The sequence below is a fragment of the Parasteatoda tepidariorum genome, chromosome 9, assembly GCF_043381705.1.
Source record: "Parasteatoda tepidariorum isolate YZ-2023 chromosome 9, CAS_Ptep_4.0, whole genome shotgun sequence".
Taxonomy (NCBI): domain Eukaryota; kingdom Metazoa; phylum Arthropoda; class Arachnida; order Araneae; family Theridiidae; genus Parasteatoda; species Parasteatoda tepidariorum.
Genome location: NC_092212.1, coordinates 36,564,092 through 36,585,005, shown reverse-complemented (window position 1 = coordinate 36,585,005; position 20,914 = coordinate 36,564,092). Strand labels below are relative to the sequence as shown.

Below are 20,914 nucleotides of genomic sequence, written 5' to 3'. Positions count from 1 at the left end.
ATACAAATGTTGTCTTTTTAATTAAAAGTAATTTTAAAGAGAGTAAAAGCAAGTAAGATTTTGACAAAATGCCTATTTTGATGTAAGTAAAATAAAATAAATATATATAAGTCTGATAGATTATTTGAAAGATAGATTGGAGTGATTCTAAGTAAAAATATTAGTTTGAAACAAGTTAAAATAGCAGTTTGGAGAACCATATATATACAGTAGAGTGCCGATTATCCGAACTGCTCGGGACCGAACGTGGTTCTGATAATGAAAAGTTCGGATAATTGGAAAGTTGTTTAAAATCTAGTTTAAATGATTAATATTTATGCACTAACTTCCCTTCACACCTTTTCCAGACTCAGGACTGGTAGTACTATCTAAAATATCTCTGGTGCGTTTAAAAAATGTTTTTTTAAATTTTTAAATATTTTTCATTTATTTATTTATTTTCTTAAAATTTTTTTTTTCATTTTGAATTTTTTTAAAATCATATTTCAGCTTTTTATTACTTTTTTTGTAAATTACTGATTTTACCACATTTTTCTTTATTTTCTTTCGCATTTCTACCATTGTAGACTGTCAAAATGAAGCTCCCATTCTTGGAAGATAATTTTCAGTTGAATAGGGCTAAGGGGTATGTAGGTTTAACTGTATAACAATACATGTATGTATGGTTACTATAAGAAAGCTGCTAAAAAAGGTTGTAAATTAAATAAGGTATTCAGATGTAGTGGACATTATTTATTCTTCTAAGTTTAGAAAATTTTTCGATAAGTTGAATAGTATTCTAAACTTAAAAACAAAAAAATGAATTCTGACATAGTGCGGATAATAAGGGTTCGGATAATCGGCGCTCTACTGTATATATACATAAGTTATATTTAACAATTTGATATATGATTTTTGATTAAGTGAGATGCTTTTACAGTTTATTTAGATTCATAAAAGCAATATTAATATGCAAACACATTTAAGTCTACTTTTTTTAAAAAAAAAATAACAGAAAGTTACACTATATTCATTTCTATTTTTAAAATATGGGCAGGTATATGCACACATAACTGCATTAAGGGTGGTGCTTGCAGAAGACTTGGTTTCAATTCATAGACAACTTTCCCAAGTACATAGTTTATGGTCAGTTTGTTTCTATAAAGAAATTGGACAATCGAGCAATAAAATTTTTGCATTAAAATTAATTCTGTTTTAAAAGGAAAATAAGGACTTGACTTTTACTAAGACTACTTATAAAAAATATGCAATCCTAAGCGATTTTAGAGATATTAAGTTAAAATAAGCACCTAAAAGCCTTTTCTAACACCATGAGAATTCTATTATTTTGAGTAGATTTATGAACAGTTTAATGATTAAAATTTAAAAAAAATTGATTAAAAAATTTCAGATTGGGAGCTGCTGGGATATACTCCTGGCTACAGTATTTGCAAATGTATATTGCCCATAGCAATTTTACCTACGTTACAAATATATATATAATTACTAAATATAAATTTTACCTCAAAAACTGGTGTGTATTGCTCCCAGCATAAATTTCTGATATTAAACCATTCAGAACATTTATCTAATTGTGATTTAAAAAAAGAAAAGAAATAAAAAGCATAAGTCAAAATAAGTAATTGTTTGATCAAAAAGAGATTATTATAACAAACAAACTATGATTACCTTCATCTTTAAAACAAGAATTTACCTCGTTTTGAAAGCTTGGGTCACTTTCATATAACTGTTTGGCTATTTTAGAAACCTATTAAAATGGACACAATTTTTATCCACATGATCATAATAGTAAAAAAGAATTAGTACACTTAAAAATGATATTGCCATTTTTGTATATATTTACTCATACAGGTTGTCTTCAACTTTGGAACAACAGCAGCTTTTGCTACTAAAGTGGTAGCTTGGTGTGTAATAAAGTGGCTATGTAAGACATCGGAAAGAGATATGGGGGAAAAGTGAAATACAAAGTTATAGAGCATCAAGAAATGAGTACAAATAGACATCTTCTAAAAGTTAATGTTAAGAAACGTTCACATTTGCTTGTTCAGAATTTCTTACAATGAAACATGAAGAAACGATCTTAATAAGGAAAAAATTAATTATCACAAGATATCTTTACTTCTCGATCTTCAAAACTTTAAAGCTTTGAACATTCAAAACAAATGCAACTTGAGATAACTAGTTATTATTTTCTAAGACCATTTCATCCCACACATCATAGAAAATTCTAAATATTAAGAGCATGCTTTCTGCGTTCTTTTCTTAGGATCAATATTCACCAGGCATCTACTTGTACCAATTCAATCAATTAATTAATGTATTATAATTTTGTAATTCCCTTTTCCCTCATACACTTAGACTTAGAGGTCGGGCAGCTCCAAAGAGCAGGGTACATCGACCTGAGGTCTGTTGAACCCAAACTCTAAATCATGATCAACAAGAAAGCTTTATAGCTGAAATAAAGTTCAGCAAACACCTGACAGGAATGCCTTGCAGTTCCCAGTCTATAATGCAATGTTGCCCTAAATGCTCAATTCTTTGTGCAGAATAAACCTCACAATCATAAAGTATATGTGGTAAAGTCTCTTCCTCAAGATGACAACCTGGACAAAGAGAATCACATTCAATACCCATTATGTATAGGTGTCTCCTGAGGGTGCAGTGTCCAGTAAGAAGACCAATGAACTTCCTCAAACTGTGCTTGTTTAGCTTAAGAAGCTCTTTTTGACGTACACTAGGACAGTCGCGATTCAGCTTTTTACCTTGTCTCAGACCATCCGAGTTACGCCATAGCGCATGGGCAATTTTGCCATACAACTTGAATATAGTTGCCCTGAATGATGTGAGAGAGAATTCCAAGGCTGGTTCAGGGCACCTGAAAATTACACTGGAGCCAGCCGTGCTGCTTCATCAGCCAGTTCATTTTCAAGAATGCCCATATGTCCAGGTATCCAATGTAGGTATACCTTGTTATAAGTAGAGAGCTTACAGAGGACTGAGAAGCACTCCTACACTAGTGAAGAGGCGAATTTACACCATGATAGTGATAGGAAAAATTTTCCCTCATAACTTGTACAGTTTGAAATAGAAATGACAACTCCTCAGTTTACTACAAGTTGGAGTTGTAAGTAGTTTCATCTATTTGTGCATAGCCACTTTATTAAATCTAGACATCACTTTTATAACTATAGCTGCAAGAGGTTATAAAGTAAAATGGGTGGTTTTGAACTGTAGTGGGCAGAATAGTAATAACTAAGAATACTAAAATAAACATATGGATAATTAGACTAGGAGTTATTTAAAAAAAATTCGCGGCAATTTCACGGCTACAAAAGTAAGATTTGTAGATTTTAAATGCATATAACTTAATTAAAAAACCATTAAATACTTTGGATATTTTTTGTAGTTACAACTCTTGTGGTCCTTTGTACTTTTTCTTAAACTTTTCTACCTGCATAAATTTTAAAATTTTTTAAAAAAATACTGACTGTTATGGGCGTAACTCACACAAATGTCAAAATTGCAAAGCGGTCAATCGTTTACATATTTCCATAAATCATAAGGAAATTTAAAAAAAAGTATTTTCATATAAATTTTGAAAATTGTTACATTTTTAAAAACATTCAAGTTTTAAAGATTGTGACTTTTAATAACTATGAAAAATGCAAATTAATTTGTTCTGGATATAACACTCTATGATTTTAAATTATGGATTAACTGTTGAAAAATTGAATCGGTTAATAAATAAAAGAATGCAAAAGTAAAATGATTTATAACTAAGATTGAATAGTCTTAATGATTTCATGACTATATTTTATACTCAAGAAAGAATTTTATTAAAAAAATTTTGAGAAAAACAAATACTTTATTTTATAAAAGAAATGATTACATAAAGATAAGTTTAAAAAAATGAATTTACATAAAAAATTATAATACAGACTCTGCGTAACATCATAATTATGATGAAATACGCTATTTTGTGAAAAAAACCATCAACAAAAACATGAGACGGAAAATGAAAATAATTGATTTCTGGTCTGGGGGACTAGTGCTAATTATTTTATGGTGGTCAGAATCTCATTTTATTAGTCTTGGACCATCGGATAGCCATTAATTTTGAGACCTGTTATCAAATAATGCTGCCAATATTCAAAATACAATTTTTTTTCAAAATATTATAAACTTCATAGTAAAAGATTTCATTTGAAACCTTATACATATAATACATTTTAAATTATATAGAATTGAATTTTAGAATAATTAAAAATAACAAAAGTTAAAAAACATAATTATTTAGTCTCTTTCAAATACTATATTAAATATTGGCACCAATGATGTAACAATGTAAATATGTTACGTCAGTAACATAAAATGTCCCGTCTTTAACACAAATTTAAAATTGCATGCTAAGAAAAAAATTTTGTGGCATTTAACATTTTACTAAAGTGATAAAAGAGTCAGAATTTTTTTTAAAAAAAAATATCGCTTTCATTTGACAAAAATTTACATTTTGCTTTATTTATGGTACGAACGTAACAAAAAATTTTACAATTGAAATTCTAAAATTAGCAAAAATTTTTTTTCATCAAAGAATTACTTTTTTAAGTACATAATTGTAGTAAAATGTTACAAGAAATTTAACAAAATAGGTTTAAAGCTTAAAATATTTTATAAAATATTAAAATGGAGCATTAAAATAAGGCCTTTATTTCCTATAATTCTTGCAAAAATGAAACATGAGTTCGGAGCTATAAATGCTGGTATTAATTAAATGCTAATAGAAATCATGCTGCCTAAGATTAAAACATACATTTAAAGTTTTAAAATGATGATATAAAATATGTCAAGTTTGCTGAAGTTTGAAATTTTGAGTTACTTTTCGTGGAATTGCCCATAGGTAATCAGAAAAAAAAAAAGGTACAATACCTCAAACAGATGACTTGCTGGATTATTAAGGAGTTCTTTTTCATCTCCCAACTTTTTGAAACCTGTCAGAGTTATAGCTGAAAACAAAATTTTATCATTCAAAACAAAATTTTTTAGACAGTTTTATAAATTTTAATCAGTACTAGTTCTTTTGAACCTAAGTGTCTATAAACAAAAGAAAAAATAAAACTCTGGCTCAAATAAAAAAAAATCAAAACTTTTATACAATCTGTAATGACTAATATAAGAAGGAAACTTTCACTGGCTAAAAACGTAAATAAATCACAGTTGTATAGCCTCTCTTTTCAATAGATGAGAAAATTACTATATATATACACATACACACACACATACATATATGCCGGTATGGTGACATAAATTGACAATTGTTGCCAAATGTTCCACAAATGTTGCTAAAATTATACGCATTGGCGAAAAATTTGTCACCTTAAAATATGTTTAGAATTTACAGAATAGTAAAGAAAAATAATTTTTTTGTATTAAATTTCATGCATTTAAAAAAAAACAAAAATTGTACTAATTTTATTGTTCTATGCATGTTATTGAATTCAAATGGAATTACTAAAAGCAGTCTAGTACAAAAATTTTAAAATTAAATACGAAAATTGCAAATTTACATGTTATGAGCTACTTTACAACCGTATGCAGACAGTATAATTGTTTATAAATAAATTTGTTTTCTTTCAGAATTAACTAAATTTAAAACTTTATAATTTTTAGATAATTTTTAATGCAATATTTTTTTAGATCTTACTTTTCCCATTTATTTATTTACCTGGTCTCAGCATTTTAATCTATTTATTAATATTATTTAACATTTTTTTCACTTAATTTAAATAAATACCAATTTTTAATCATTACGAAATAATGAACCTAATTAGCTTTAGGGTGTTATAGATTGCAATAAATAATTTTTGATGTGCACCATAACATAAATTATGCAATTTCGATTTTTTCCCAAAATTTATCTAAATTCTAAGTTTATCGACAACTAAATTTTATATATATATATATACAGTAGGGAACCGATTATCCGGAACGATCGGGACCATCGCTATTCCGGATTACTGATTTTTCCGGTTTTCTGAATCGCTACAAAAAGCTGTTTTTTTTATTGTTAAACCCAACTTAAAAAAAAAATATTTGGAAATAATCTTAAAAAGAAGAAAAAACGATGAAGTAATACACTAATGATTATTTCCAAAATGACGGTAAGGTAAACATCTTTCAAAAAAGAAAGAAAAATCCTAAAATCTTATGAGGAAAAAAACATTTTTTTTAAAAAAATGGCTGGAAAATTTATTAAATTTCGTTCCGGTTTTTTGGTTTTCCGCTTTTCTGATTTCCGGATAACGGGTTCTGTACTGTATATGTATATATATATCAATAAAATAGAATCTGCATGAAAATTTAAAATCCAATGGCTGCAAAAAATTTTTGTCAGCAATACTTATTTAATTGTGGTAATAGGCACTGTGATGATACTAAACTATGTATTCATATAGTGATATAGGTTTTTTAAGATCCCTAGAAACAGAGTAGTACCTATTTAAATCCATCAACAAAATTTACCTATTTAAAAAAACAATTAAACACATTGAAAAACAATCTAAAACTTGTGAGTTCTCATGATAAAAGTCAATGACACATACTGCTATAATACACCTTGAATATTAATTTTTAATAAGATTTTTAGTTATAACAAAAAATTTAATAAAAGAAGAAAGGAAAAAAATTGAAGAATATGTTTAAAAACAAATTTGATGACTTTTTTGTGTGTAAAAAATTGAAATAAAGGTTATCTTTGTAAACATAAAAGCTGCTTTATGGAGTAAAAATTATCAAATTTAATGATAAATTATAATAATTTGCAGAAGGTTAACTTATGTCATACCACTAATATGCCAGCAGGTCAAAAAATAGAGCATTTGAAGAATATTAAAATTATCTTAAAAAAACAGAAGAGAACTTGATTATGATGTCTACATGAAGTCAAAATTATGATTAAATTGTGCCAAAATTATTCATATTAATAAGACTTGGATTGCAAACCCAAATGTAGAAACATCAACTTAATTGACAAAACTTATAACTTAATTAGTGAATGATTATGGTGTATTATTATTAATGAATTACTATGATGTATTAATTATTATTGTAACAATGACAATTCCAAATTGACAGTGTATAACCTGAATCTTTATCAATTAACGAATTTATCATTCTATTTAATCAGTTTTTATACATTTTCTAAGTTGTAATCAAAATATTAATTTACAGCAAGTTAACATAATGGCACATTATTTACAGGTCAAAGAATACAGCGACGGAAAACTGTTCAAACTATGTTGGAATAATGGAATAATAGCAACATAAAGTTTCAAGTATGATTACATAATACCGAAATAAATTGTTTGTGTGTTCACATGATTTAAAATTGTTCATGAAGATTAATATTTACGGGATTTAAAATTGCACACCGCGTTATGCATTTTCACAATTTTATATCAAATATTTCCGTATTCATGCATTTCAAAAGCCATTATGATTTGTTTTCAAGTGACTTAAATTTGTACACCAGAATTTGTATTCACGCGATTTTAAAATCAAACACCGATATTCAAACTTACGCAATTTTAAAATCAAACATCAAAATTCGTATTTTCTCGATTTTAAAATTAGACACCGAGATCCGTATACACACGTTTTTAAAATCAACTATCGAGTTTTGTATCCAAGCGATTTAAAAATTAAATATCAAGATTTATATTCGAGTGATTTAAAAAGCACATATTGAGATTCATACTCACATAATTTAAATGAATACATAAAATCTCCCTTTGACATTTTTATTAAAATGTTGATAATATTCTGTGGATAAATTCATACACTTTAATATAAACTTTTTTCTCCCTCAAATTTCAGTTATTTTTTGCTTGTTTAAAAAGTGTTTTCGCACATAACATTTTTGGATTGCTACTTTCAGCTTTTCTGTTTTTTTAACAAACTCATCCTTGTGGTATGACTAAATATAGAAATTAAAATATTGAATATGTAATTGTGTGTCACCAAAATGAAAAGGTTGAAATTTAGATACAAGAGTTAATCAATTGTTTGCGAATACTTTTTTAATTGAGATTTTGTATTCACAGTAAGTTTTTCATTTTATTTAAGTTTGGATGTAGAATTTTAAGAACATTCTTTTAAGAACTTAGATATTTTGAACCCAATTCAAAGGGTAAGGGCTTTTTCAAGTCAAATATTAAAAGAATTAGACTAAACTTTTTTGAGTAAAACTATAATTCATGTTTGGGTTCAGAGGCCAATTCAGGTTTCCTTAATTGGGTCTTATTTTTTTAATTTTATAATAAATAGTTTAGAATTCTATAAAATTTATTTGTCATGAAAATAAGTATTTTTATTTGTTTTAAAGGCAAAATAACAGAAAGAAATTTCAACCAAATTAAAGAAATTTTAATATTATTAGCTACGTTACTGCTATTGTACATTTAATTTAACTATTGCACAACTTTCATTAATTGCCATGGCTAATACTGGTTGCTAAAAAAAGTTGTATCACATTCCCCTCTTTTTTTGTTAGCTTTGTAGGTTATTCTATTGTTTTTTTCTTTTTTTGTCAATAAATACATGAGGTCAACTGAGGTCCCAGGGATGTCTAGTCGCTATGAATTCCTCATTTGGTTTGCACCGACCACAGAGCTGACATAAAATATCCTCAGCGGTAGACAGATCATGGGTTAGAGTCCCCTTGCCATCAGGCTAACCATGGGAGGTTCTTGCGGTCTTCCTCTCCATGTAATGCAAATGTGGGTTAGTTGCATAAAAAAGTCCTCCACAAAGGCAAATTTATCCCTATACTTGTAGGAGGTCCTCTGGATTGAGTTCAAAATTACAAGGCTACGCAGTTGAATATTAATAGTCGTAAACCCCAAAATTGGAGTGGCTGTTCACTCACGGTTATAAAATAAAAAAATAATAAATACAAAAGAGCGAATTTTCATGAAAATTACTTTTGCGTTGAAAGGATGTAAACAAAATAAATTATTAATCAAAGAGAAATTTTTTTTTCAGGAGTTTCGAACTTTGTCAAAGGTACATGTGAGTAGCTAGGTAAAGGTCTTATTTTAGTTTATGAATCATTTTTTGGAAAGGTTCTTTGTGAAACTTGGATGTAGGTAAAGAATCCCATTTACGAGTTTTCATGCACATAAATTGCTACTACGATTACCACAAATGTGTAACAAAGCTAATGCAACTTAAGTGAGAACTAGAGTTTTGCAAAAGATAGTGGTAAAAGCAAAAATTTTAGATTACTAAACATTTATATCATCATAAAATGCAGATATTTTTAATTCATAATCATAAATTTACCAGACTTTAGGTTCCAATCTGCCATGGAGTATATTTTATTGACTTGATTTCCAAAAAATGTACTGATATTTTCTATAAAATTGCAATGGATAATAGTACGAAAATCACTCATGTTAAACCTTTCACCAACTGAAGGCAAGCTACATAGAATAAAAAACAAATAGAGATAGTTGAAATTAAAAGTAATGAAAGACCACATAAATATAAATTAAACTATGACATATGTTTTGACGACAATATGTAAACAAAAAAAAAAATTCATACATTTTTAGTTTTGACATTTAATAATCTTAAAAATAAAGTTAAAAAGAGTTAAATTTATAAATTAAACAAATTTTAAAATTAACACATGACAAATAAGAAACATGAAAGAATCACACACACAAAAAAAGAAATTGATAGAAACTGAGCTAGAGATAAATTTCTAGTTTAGAAAAAAAAAACTTTATAAAAAAAATAAGTTCTTATTATAAATCATCTCATAAAAACAGAATTCATTTCACTATGCTTGAAAAATATCTTTACATGTAAATAGTTACTGCAAAAAAAAATTTAAAAAAATGTTTTTTTTTTTAAAAAATTATTGAACAAGTATTCCAGACAAGTGTTGCACGTTATTATGAAATAAAGAGAAAAGTTTTTATTTATTGGCAGTATTTAAAAATAAAATGCTTTCTTCAAAGCTCCTTTAAAAAAGAAGAAAAAAAAAGTGCACTATAGAAAATAATTCATCAATTACCTGAAATGCACAGCAATTTTCTTAAGTGGAGTATTATGAAAAAATGAGTTATCTACTGCCAAAAATTCTTCATTTTCACAAATATCTGTCAAAACAATCTAAAATAAACAGAATATTAATTTAGTAGGAACAGTAATAATTTAGAAGAAATAAATAAAAATTAACCTAAAAGTTTTATAAAAAAATACTTGAAGATAAATATCAATTTGTTTTTTTAAGATGCTGATGATTCATTTTTAACTGTGCATTATTTTACTCCTAATTGATATAGGGAAGCAATTAAATATCATAAACTGCTTTAATAAAAAATCAAACTTGAAAGAAAAAAAATTCTTTTAATTTTGAAAATATGAAACTCTGTTAAAATAAAAATTAATCTTCATTTTTAATATATATATGAATAACCAAATAAATAATTTTGAAAATAGCCCAGAAGGTGTGTTTGCAGGGACAAATCACACAGGACAACTCCATCGACCAAGAAATTAAAAATGCAAGTATCATGTACATGTTACAATATTATTCACCAAGGAAAGTTAAGAAATCCGTGTATTGGCGATTAATCACTTTAAATTTATGGTCATGGTTCTTTTTCGTAACCTTAAGCTTTCAAATGTGTTAGTATAAAAAAAGTGTGAGAAATAATAACAAATTTTAATAGTATAAAAACATTTATCAACCTTGAAGCAGTTTTTGAATTCTATGCTAATGTGTTAGATGTAGAGGGAATCACTACAAATAGATTTTATTCTGTACTTAAGTCAAGGCTATTGAATATTAAGATTAATCATCATATTTATGATTTTTATTTATTGAGATAAGAATTAAATGAGATAATTTAGTTTTTAAATGTTAAAAAATATGTTGTGAATGTTTTTGTATGAAAAGGTAGTTTAAAAAAATATATATTTATAATATTTACCAAAAAAATATTAAAAAAAAAGAAAAAAGAATATACAGTTGATTTTTTATAACTTGAAGAATTATAATCTGAACAGAGCCAACCGAGTCATTTTGATCATATTTTTGTGTAATCATAACATTGTAACTTTATTTCACTTATTGATTTTAATCACTTAATTTTATTTTTGTTATCTCTGGTCCTATCCAAAATAACAAATAAACTCTAACAAAGAAAATGTCAGTTTAGAGTTCACCAGAACCAATTTTCCACCAATTTCCAAAAAAATTAGTAATACAAGGTTGACAGCTTGTCTTAAATTTTTAAAAAAAATATTTTACAGTATTTTTTATACAGCTAGAAAAAAAAGTTAATGCAACTAAAAGAAGAAATACATTTAAAAATCAGCAAAAATTGAAAAATGTAATTTTTAGTTGACTTTCTTGTACAGGTTGCTTATTACGACTGTGGGCTAGGAGAGTCAGGTAAAGACTCTACAATTTCGTGACCAAAAGTATGATTGAGGCAATGCGGTCCTCAATGAGCACAGACTGCTTTTACTATGCAGACAATCTGATGCCTATCAATCTGAGTTGAGTGAGCTTTAAGCTGCCACTTTTGATCAAACTCCATTTCTTTACGGTAACAGTTCAGTGTCTTAACCATTGAGTCATCACAGGCATTTACTGTCCATATACCAGAATACATAATAAACAGGGTCACATAATAAAGTTCATGAAAAACAAAAACTATGTAAATCTGTAGAATTGCTAGTGATAAAGAACATCATAAAGCAAGTTTAACGGACTGATGAAACTTGAAGGTGTTTTTTATTCTATTATCTGTCAGATCTCGATAGTTTTTTTTTTCTTCCCCTCATTTAAATTCTTATTTCTGGACACCCTGTGTACTTTTTATGGCAAGGATGCAAAACATTTACATTATTTAATTATTATTAAAAAATTTATATTTATTATATATTATTCTTTTTTCCCTAGCTTTGTTATTTCGTTGTTTCTGACTTGCTGATTATTCTAATTCCTTTATCCTACCTTATGTTGCTTTTTTTTTCTACATTTATTTTCCTACTGCCCATTTTCTTTTATTGTATTTTTAACTGTCTGATAAAAGAAGACTTCTTCTTTGGGAAATATGTAGCTTAATTTTTCTGCACATGGTGTTTAAAGAAATTTTAGGCCTAAAGGAGATTTACCTAATCTAATATAAAATTCACATCTTTACACCACTTTCTCTAGATTTGAATCCCATTGAAAATATGTGGGATGCTGGTTGAGATTGCCCCAACATGGAAGGACACTCTCACTATTATAGCAGAGATGCCAACCTGCTCCGGACAGCAAATATATATTTTAAAGTGGTAGTTCATCAATTGGGATTCTTGGTTTAATAAATTCAATTTAGTAGATTTTATCCACCACTATTTCTAAAAAATTAGTAGGCTTATATAATTCACCACTTTATAGTACTTATGTCATGCTCCGCCTTATAATAGATATTGTCAATTGGNCCTTTATCTTACCTTATATTGCTTTTTTTTTCTACATTTATTTTCCAACTACCCATTTTCTTTTATTGTATTTTTAACTGTCTGATAAAAGAAGACTTCTTCTTTGGGAAATATGTAGCTTAATTTTTCTGCACATGGTGTTTAAAGAAATTTTAGGCCTAAAGGAGGTTTTCCTAATCTAATATAAAATTCACATCTTTACACCACTTTCTCTAGATTTGAATTCCATTGAAAATATGTGGGATGCTGGTTGAGATTGCCCAATATGGAAGGACACTCTTACTATTATAGTGACATAGGAATGGGACAAATTGCACCAACAGCTACCATGGTGGTAATACCCCTTATTGGCATATTACTTAATTATGAGCACAAATAGTATTTGCTTCTTATTTTCACGTTTTTAGGACAAAACGACTAGTTTGTTCCTTGAATGCATTTCAAACCTTTTGGGTATCAGAGCACAACAAATTATCATTTTTTTAATGTCCTAAAAACACTCCGACATTCTTCTATTTCACTTGGCATTTAACCGCCCTTAATTTTTCATGTGCTATGCAGCCATTTGTGGCCCATCCTTAGCAACTGTCCAGCCGTGTTTGGTTGGTGTGTATCTCAATGATTGAGGGCATGGGGATTTGTGAAAAATAGTCATTTCTTATTTTCAACCAGATCTTTTTCAGTTTTCTTATTTCTAGTCAGATAAAAAGGGATTAGGAATAACAATTCGGTGATAGAAATGATGACCATTATTGAAACATTGTAACAATGATAACTATTGAAAATTGCAATGGTTGGAGAGTTCAATAAATTAATGAAAAGGATTAGTTTCCTAAAATTAATAATGAAACAATTTGGTAAAATAATTTGGAGTACAAGAACAAATGTAAATAAATTATACCATTGACAAAAGTGTTTATCAACCCTAAAGGAAATTCGCAGATAATTATGGAGGTTTAGTTTAGTTATGGAGGTTTAGTTAGAAGATTCTGTTCTTCAAAATTAATAATTGAACAATTTTGTAAAATAATTAGGCATATACCATTGCAAGAGCAAATGTAAATAATTTATATACCTTGGAATATACATGTTTATCAACAGTAAATGTCAGTCCTAAAGGAGATTCACTTAATCCAATGTCAATAACACCCTCTGCAGTTGGAAGGCCCTGTGTAAAAGAAAGAATTTCTAAGTTGTATTTTTAATTTTACTGTGTAATTAAAACAATAATGTAATACTTTGAAGATGAGTTAAAATAATAAAATCAGATATATTTTAAAATTAAACAATTAAAGGAATATTTTAGTTTCAAGACTTTTATAATTATATTCTGAGTAATTTTTAGCGAAAATTAAACTTCAAAATATGGCATACATTTGTATTGAAAAAACTCAGAAAAAACTACAACACGGATTTAAAAGCATTGTGGCAAAATATAAATAAATAAAAAACATCCTATATCTACCACCCCTCTCTCCTTGTTTCGGTTATGTTTCCAGATATTCAAAAGAATGCAAAATTTAAAACTTTGTTAATAATAAATAGCTCAAATAATGTGCATTTTGCTCCATTATAACAAAATTTGTCATCTAGCATACAATCGAAAGCCTTAGCAATTATTGAAACTTTTTAATGTTGCATATGGACCAGCAATCAGCATTTAATGAAATGCTTGGGATGAAAATTCCCTGATATCTCAATGTATTATAACAGGGATGAGAGTAGTCAGAAAGTAAAAAAGAGGAAATCCAAGAATATATACATATATATAATCAAAAATTTGACAAAAAAGTGCGATTTTTAAACTTATAAACCATGTGATTATAAATCCCGATATGAGGCTTATGATATGAGGCCGATATGAGGCTTCCCGATATGCAAAACTACAAATCATGATGCGTAATTTTTAGATCAAGATGCATAATTTTAAAATCGCGCGATATTACAACCGCAAAAACGAATCACGACATTGGATTTGCATAGTCTGGACTTGGGATTTCTAAATGGCTTGTTTGAATTGTTTTTTGTTTACACAATAAATAAAAATTTACAAGATTAATTGAATGAGCAAATAAATATTTTCACCGCAAATGCACCTCTATTTTTTCCCGCTTTTTTTTTTGTTTGCTTTCACTCCAGAATACAAGAAGCAGCGACGTCTAAATTACGAAAATACGAGCTATTCCGCCGACGGATAAAAGATACAGAAAATTTTACTTTCTGTGCGTGAAATCGGAGAAAATAGTTAATATAAGTAAACATGCGGAAGGGCTGAATTTTCTATTTTTCTTTGAAAATCGTAAATAAATATAATTATTTGACTTCAACGACTGAATTTTTTTTTAGAAAATGGGATATTTATAAATACATTTTAAAAAAAAACGAAACTTTTAGAGAATCTGAGTTTTTGATAAAAAGGCTGAAATTCGAGAGACAAAAGCAAAAAAAATCTCATCCCTGTATAAAGGTCAACCGGTTTTATCCCAAGGAAATGATTTTTAGAGAAACTTCAGAGGGAGGAATGAGGACTTCAATAATTTCGCTCCGCGGAAAATTAAATTCCTCATAAAATATTTTAACTTGTGCAAAAAAAAATTTCAGCGGAAATTAGCGGGAAAAATCTGAGAAAAAGCGGAAATCCGCGAATCCGCGGAAGAATCTCATCCCTGATTATAAGTAAGTTTCTTAAACTCCTAAAACTTTGCGAAAATCAGGGGGGTTGACTTATACACAGGTAATAAAGTCGGACATTCACTGGTCCTGAAATATTGATGCATTATAAGCAATGACATAGATATGAATAACTCTGTTTCAGTTTATTCTGCTCCAAATCTATTTTTAATATCTATTTATTATACAATTAATTTTGCATTTTCTCTGATTATCTTTACATATGAAGATTTTTTTAAACATCAACTGTGTCAGATTCAATAACATTAGCAATGGATTCTCCTTCATCCTCAGTTGCATAGTCCGAAAAAAAAAAATAGCCTTCACTCCTATTCATAAAATTTGAAATTCCACACTTTTTAAAATATTTTATAATAACTTTTGAATTCACATTTTGACACATGTCTAATCTCATTTGACATATAGGAGTGCAGCGTGGATATTTATTAAGAAAACAATGTAAAGTATTTTTAACGAGAAAATTTTGTAGACTTAATAACTTTTTTAGGTTCAGAAGTCTGTCCAGACATTTTGTAAAATGTCCTGTTTTTGTAAAATTGTGAAAAAACTATTCATATTTTTTGAATATAAAACAAACATTACGCCACATTCTTTCAACCAGGGTCTTGCTTTTGTGAATTTGTGCAAATAGGGTCCTGTTATTTGGTATTTAGCCTATACTGCTCAACATAGAGTATTCATTTCGGACGAATAATAGAAACAAAATCATTCACATTTTTAATAATTTCAATTGACAAATTTTAAATAATACAACTTAGTAATGTATCACTTTTAATGTGTTACGCATTAGGTACCTAAACTTAAACAATTCTTAAATTTATATTATTTTATTTAAAAAATTGCAAGAAATAAATTTATATTTACATAATACTCTATTAATTAATTTTATGAATAAATATAAATTGATCAATTATTTATTTACCCCCCAAAAAAATTATGATTTAATATAAATAAGAATATGCACACTGTTTGTAAAAGTAGAAATATTTTCTTAGAATACTACACTTGGAATTTAAACTTAGGGAAACTTGGAAAACTCAGTTTACCGTCTTCCTCCTCCGGGAAAGGTTTATTGGATTAACAAAACAATAATGAAGATAAACAAATTTGTGAAGAATCCGATTGAAAGATTAATTATTTTGTGAAGGGTCCGTTTTTATAATTGTGAAGGGTCTGTTAACGGACCCAGATTTCTTCTAAACAGACCAGGTTAATTATAATTTTAGAAATATTTAGATTTTCAGTGGTCGAGTTATACATCCGTCAAACTAGAAATTTGCTATCTCGTAATCAATAAATTATTATCTATTGGTTATTATTTGGGCCATATTGATGTAAAAATAGGGGTTTGACTTATACAACAGGATACATGTTAGAAATAGGATGCCTAATTTTAAACTTTGCAGACAGATATATATGAAACATAGATGCATATATATGCATGATGGTGTGTGTTTGGTATGACACAATTTTCTAAACCACAAAACATATTTTGCGCAGTAATATTTCTCTGTAGTATTACCTGGTTTCTAAGAAGATTCACAAGTTTTGGTAATGTAAGCCAGTCTTCTACTTCTGGTGAATAATGAACTATTTTCTGCCATGACATCAGTAATTCAGGATTATTTCTGAAATAGATGGTGGAGACTTATTATAAAAAAAAATGACTAATAAACAAATCATATCATTTTTATTAAAAATATAAAGATAAATTGCAGACCCAATTTTCGGGCTTACGACTACTAATGATCAACTATATAGCTTTGTAATTTTGAACCCAGTCTGGAGGACAAGGGAACTCCTGGATCAAGTATTGGGAGAAATTTGTGCCTTCGTGGAGGACTTATTGAAGGAACTAACCAGCATTTGCGTTATGTGGAGAGGAAGTCCATGAGAACCTCCTATGGTTAGCCTGATGGCAAGGGAACTCTAACACATGAACCGTCTTTAACCACTTAGGATATTTCAAGTCAGCACTGTGTTAGGTGTAGGCCGGATGGGGAATTCGTATTGACTGGGATTCGAACCTAGTTCGCGTCATTGGAAGGCAAACGCTCTATCCCCTGAGCCATTGCGGCTCCATTCACATGCTTTGCGAAAGGCAGTAAACTAGATCAGTAGGTAACTTTTTATTACTCTTTTTTCTTATATAAATTTATTCAGTTCAGAGAGGCCAAGTTAAAACGTTTTGGAGGCCATTTTTGGCATGCAGGTCATAGGTTAGGAATCCCTGGTATAACTCGTAATCACCTCAGCATAATTACTACAGGTCTTTTCTTTAAAATTTTCAAATACATAAAAATTTGGTGCCTTGACAATTATAGTTAGAGTAAACAAATACCAATATGGAAAAATTGGTATTTGTGAGTTAAGAGACCATGTGTGGGCAACTAATTTTCCAAGTTATTATGTATTGAGTCTACATGAACATTGATCCATATAAAATATGAGTATTGTCAATAAATATTGATCTTTAGCATTAGGTCTTTCAAATTTGTACCTTTTTTATGTTGTCAATATTTTTACTACCCCAAAAAAATATATTAAAATTTATAACAATATTGTATTCAATAATTATTGTTCCATGTAATATTCATAGTACAGTGGGTGATCGGTTAACGAACAGATTGGTTAACGAACACTTTCACGAAAGATTTTTGTGTTCGGATAACGAACACTTTCAAGAAAGATTTTTTGTGTTCGGACAACGAACACATATTCAGATAATGAACAAAACAAATTCTAACAAACACTTCTCGGCCTGAAAAAAAATTAATATTAAACATTTGTTATCATTTTGCATACAAAATAAGATCACTGAAAGGAGAAATGTTTAAAGCATGCTTAGTATATTGATAATTACTAAATGAAACTTGAATTGTGGAGAATGAAGGAGTACAATGAAGGTGTAACAAAAATCACATCTGCGAAGCAAAAAAGTGCCATCCATGATAAAATGGAAAGGTTGCTTTTAGTTTGGATAAATAAACGGGAAATGAAACGAGATGTAACTAGTATGCTTATCATTCAAGAGAAGGCTAGAAATATTTTTGAGAAATTGAAAGAGCAAACTCCAGGTTCGTCATCCGAGGAGTTAGAATTCAAGGCTACCACTGGCTGGTTTACTAAGTTTAAAAGAAGGTCTGGAATTAAACATGTATTAATGCATGATGAGATGATGAGTCTGCTAGTGCAGATAAAGAAGCAGCTGAGAAGTACTGTCTAAAATTTCAAGAATTCATTGAAACAGAAAGGTATCGTCCACAACAAATATTTAATTGTGATGAAACTGGTTTGTTTTGGAAGCACATGCCGAATTGTACCTACAACACGAAAGATGAGAAAAGTGTTCCTGGGCATAAACCTATGAAAGACCGATTAACGTTACTTTTGGGAGCGAACGCTAGTGGTGATATGAAGCCTAAACCACTTCTCCTTTACCACTCTGAGAATCCCAGAGCATTCAAAAAAAATTTCCATAATTAAGAGCAAACTGCCAGTAATGTGGAGATTGAATCAGAGGGCATGGGTCATGCAGTATCTTTTCAAAGAATGGCTAGTTTGTGCCTCGAGCATCAAGGACTACCTTGATACCAATGACTTGCCGTTGAAAGCACTGCTGCTAGGCAATGCACCAGGACACCCAAAGGATCTTGAAGATAATTTGTTGACAGACTTTCCTTGACTGACAGTTCAGTTTTTACCTCAGAATACGACTTCGCTGATTCAGCCGATGGATCAGGAGGTTATTGCGGCTTTCAAGAAATTGCACACTCGCGCGCTGTTCCGTCGGTGTTTTGAGGCAAGCCACTTCTCCTCAACAATGACTTTAAAAAAGTTTCGGAAAGAAAAATTTGACATTCTTGAAGCTATTCGTATCATTCAAAAGGCGTGGTCAGAAGTCATACAGCGACAGTTGATTTCTGCTTGGCGGAAGCTGTGTCCCTCCTTCGTTCAAAGAGACGGAGGTGATCAGGGAGACACCTCTGAAATTTTGACAACTGCTAGAGATCTGGAATTGGAGGTGAACGAGGATGACACAGAAGAACTCATAATGGGACATGAAGATGAACTGACGACAGAAGAACTCCAAGAAATTTTGAATGAAGAACACCAAGAAACACAGCGAAATGTGTCTCCTTCTGAACAAGAGGAAGACGAAAGAGGACCAATGCCGACATCTGCCATTAAAGATCTTTTGAAAAGTGGGAGGATGTCAGAGCAATGGTCTTAGAATGGCACGCAAACCAAGCTGATGTCAGTAGGGACGACAATGCTATTAATTACTTCCGGAAAATCCTGAAGAAGAGAGAAAAGCAATCGACGTTGGACATGTTCTTCAACGCCCCATAAGCATGAAATGAAAAGAACTGATTAATATGCAAGACTATATGTATGTATTATTTTTTAAAAAACTTACTAAGAAATTATACATTTTTTAAATTTTAATTTCTTGGGTCTCCAGAACGAATTAATCGATTTTACATAGAAGTCTATGGTGAATCGATGATCGGTTAACAAACAATTCGGATAGCGAACATAATCTTGGAACGGATTATGTTCGTTAACCGATCACCCACTGTATTATATTTTTAATACACAATTTTAATAAAGATCACAGCGTTATCACAATTGATATTTTTTTGTCATTAATGATTGCAAAATTGTCACATTTGAAACCATGTAAACCCCATTTCGGCATTCTTCAATCATGTTGACAAACTTAGCATCATGGCTTCTAGAATAAATAAGGGTGAAATATAGCCTAATTTTAAAATTGCAATTGTATTAAACACAGTTTTAGGACACTCTCTTTCAAATCTTAATTCCTACTGCCTTAAAGTCAGAAAAAAATTATTTTAACTGTATTAGTAGCATCTATTTCATTTAATTTAAAGTTAATAAATTAAAAAAATTATCAATTGAAAAAATTAAAATAAAGGACAATATTGAACTTATACTTACTTGCTGCGACGATTCACTTTGATAAACGAAGAGATTAGATTGGGAGTAACTGAGCTAGAACCTTCGTTATTCCTTAGAAAGGGTAAAACCTAAAACAAGTAAATAGTATTTGAAAATATTGCCGTTACGTACTCATAGAAATATTTCTATACTAATATTTGAAAGTCTTTTGAGATAAACTAGTTCATTCAAAAAATTACAAGAGAATTCAGTTTTCGTTATAAAAATATATTTTTGAAAAAGAAAGAAAAAATTGAAATTCCATTGAGTTGAATAAAAATAAAAAAGAGTAAGGCTGTCGAAGTTCTCGTTAATTATTTCCTTTTAAAATCATTACCTTTCTTGCAATTTGTTGTCGAAAGAAAGAAGCCATTGAAATATCTTTCTAAAAAATCAGAATTATGAGCAATTATTTTAAATTTAATATAACGCGCGTAGAAGTACAATCATTGTTCATTGCTTCATTCAAAATATATAAAGTTTAACATGTACCAGAAATAACCCAACTGCCTATTTTTGCTCAGCTTAAGACACATAAGTTGATTGAAAGAATTAATTTAATCGATGCTAGCTACAAGCAAATACTGATAACTCAAATATATCTCTAAAAATAATTAACAGCCTTAAGTTCAAAAATTTTTTCTCCTATTTTTGTAAATTTTTTTTCTCTTTATTTAAATACAAACGCAGCGGCAAATTTTAACAATTAAAGTTGTTATTTTGTATTACAGAAAATTTCCTAAAATAGCGA

At 29.0% G+C, this 20,914-nt stretch overlaps 1 protein-coding gene across 1 annotated transcript in view; it reads right to left on the bottom strand.

Annotated features, from left to right (window-relative positions):
* Positions 1-20,671, bottom strand: part of LOC107447757 (probable arginine--tRNA ligase, mitochondrial) — a 36,016-nt gene extending 15,345 nt beyond the window's left edge. The window contains exons 1-9 of the mRNA XM_016062758.4: positions 20,501-20,671; positions 20,164-20,252; positions 16,721-16,826; positions 13,583-13,675; positions 10,079-10,176; positions 9,340-9,479; positions 4,927-5,003; positions 1,669-1,747; positions 1,503-1,567 (exon numbers count right to left, since the gene is read on the bottom strand). Coding sequence (XP_015918244.2) covers positions 1,503-1,567; positions 1,669-1,747; positions 4,927-5,003; positions 9,340-9,479; positions 10,079-10,176; positions 13,583-13,675; positions 16,721-16,826; positions 20,164-20,252; positions 20,501-20,536 — 783 coding nt within the window. The 5' untranslated portion in view covers positions 20,537-20,671. The remainder of the gene's footprint in view (positions 1-1,502; positions 1,568-1,668; positions 1,748-4,926; positions 5,004-9,339; positions 9,480-10,078; positions 10,177-13,582; positions 13,676-16,720; positions 16,827-20,163; positions 20,253-20,500) is intronic.
* Positions 20,672-20,914: the final 243 nt, after the last annotated feature.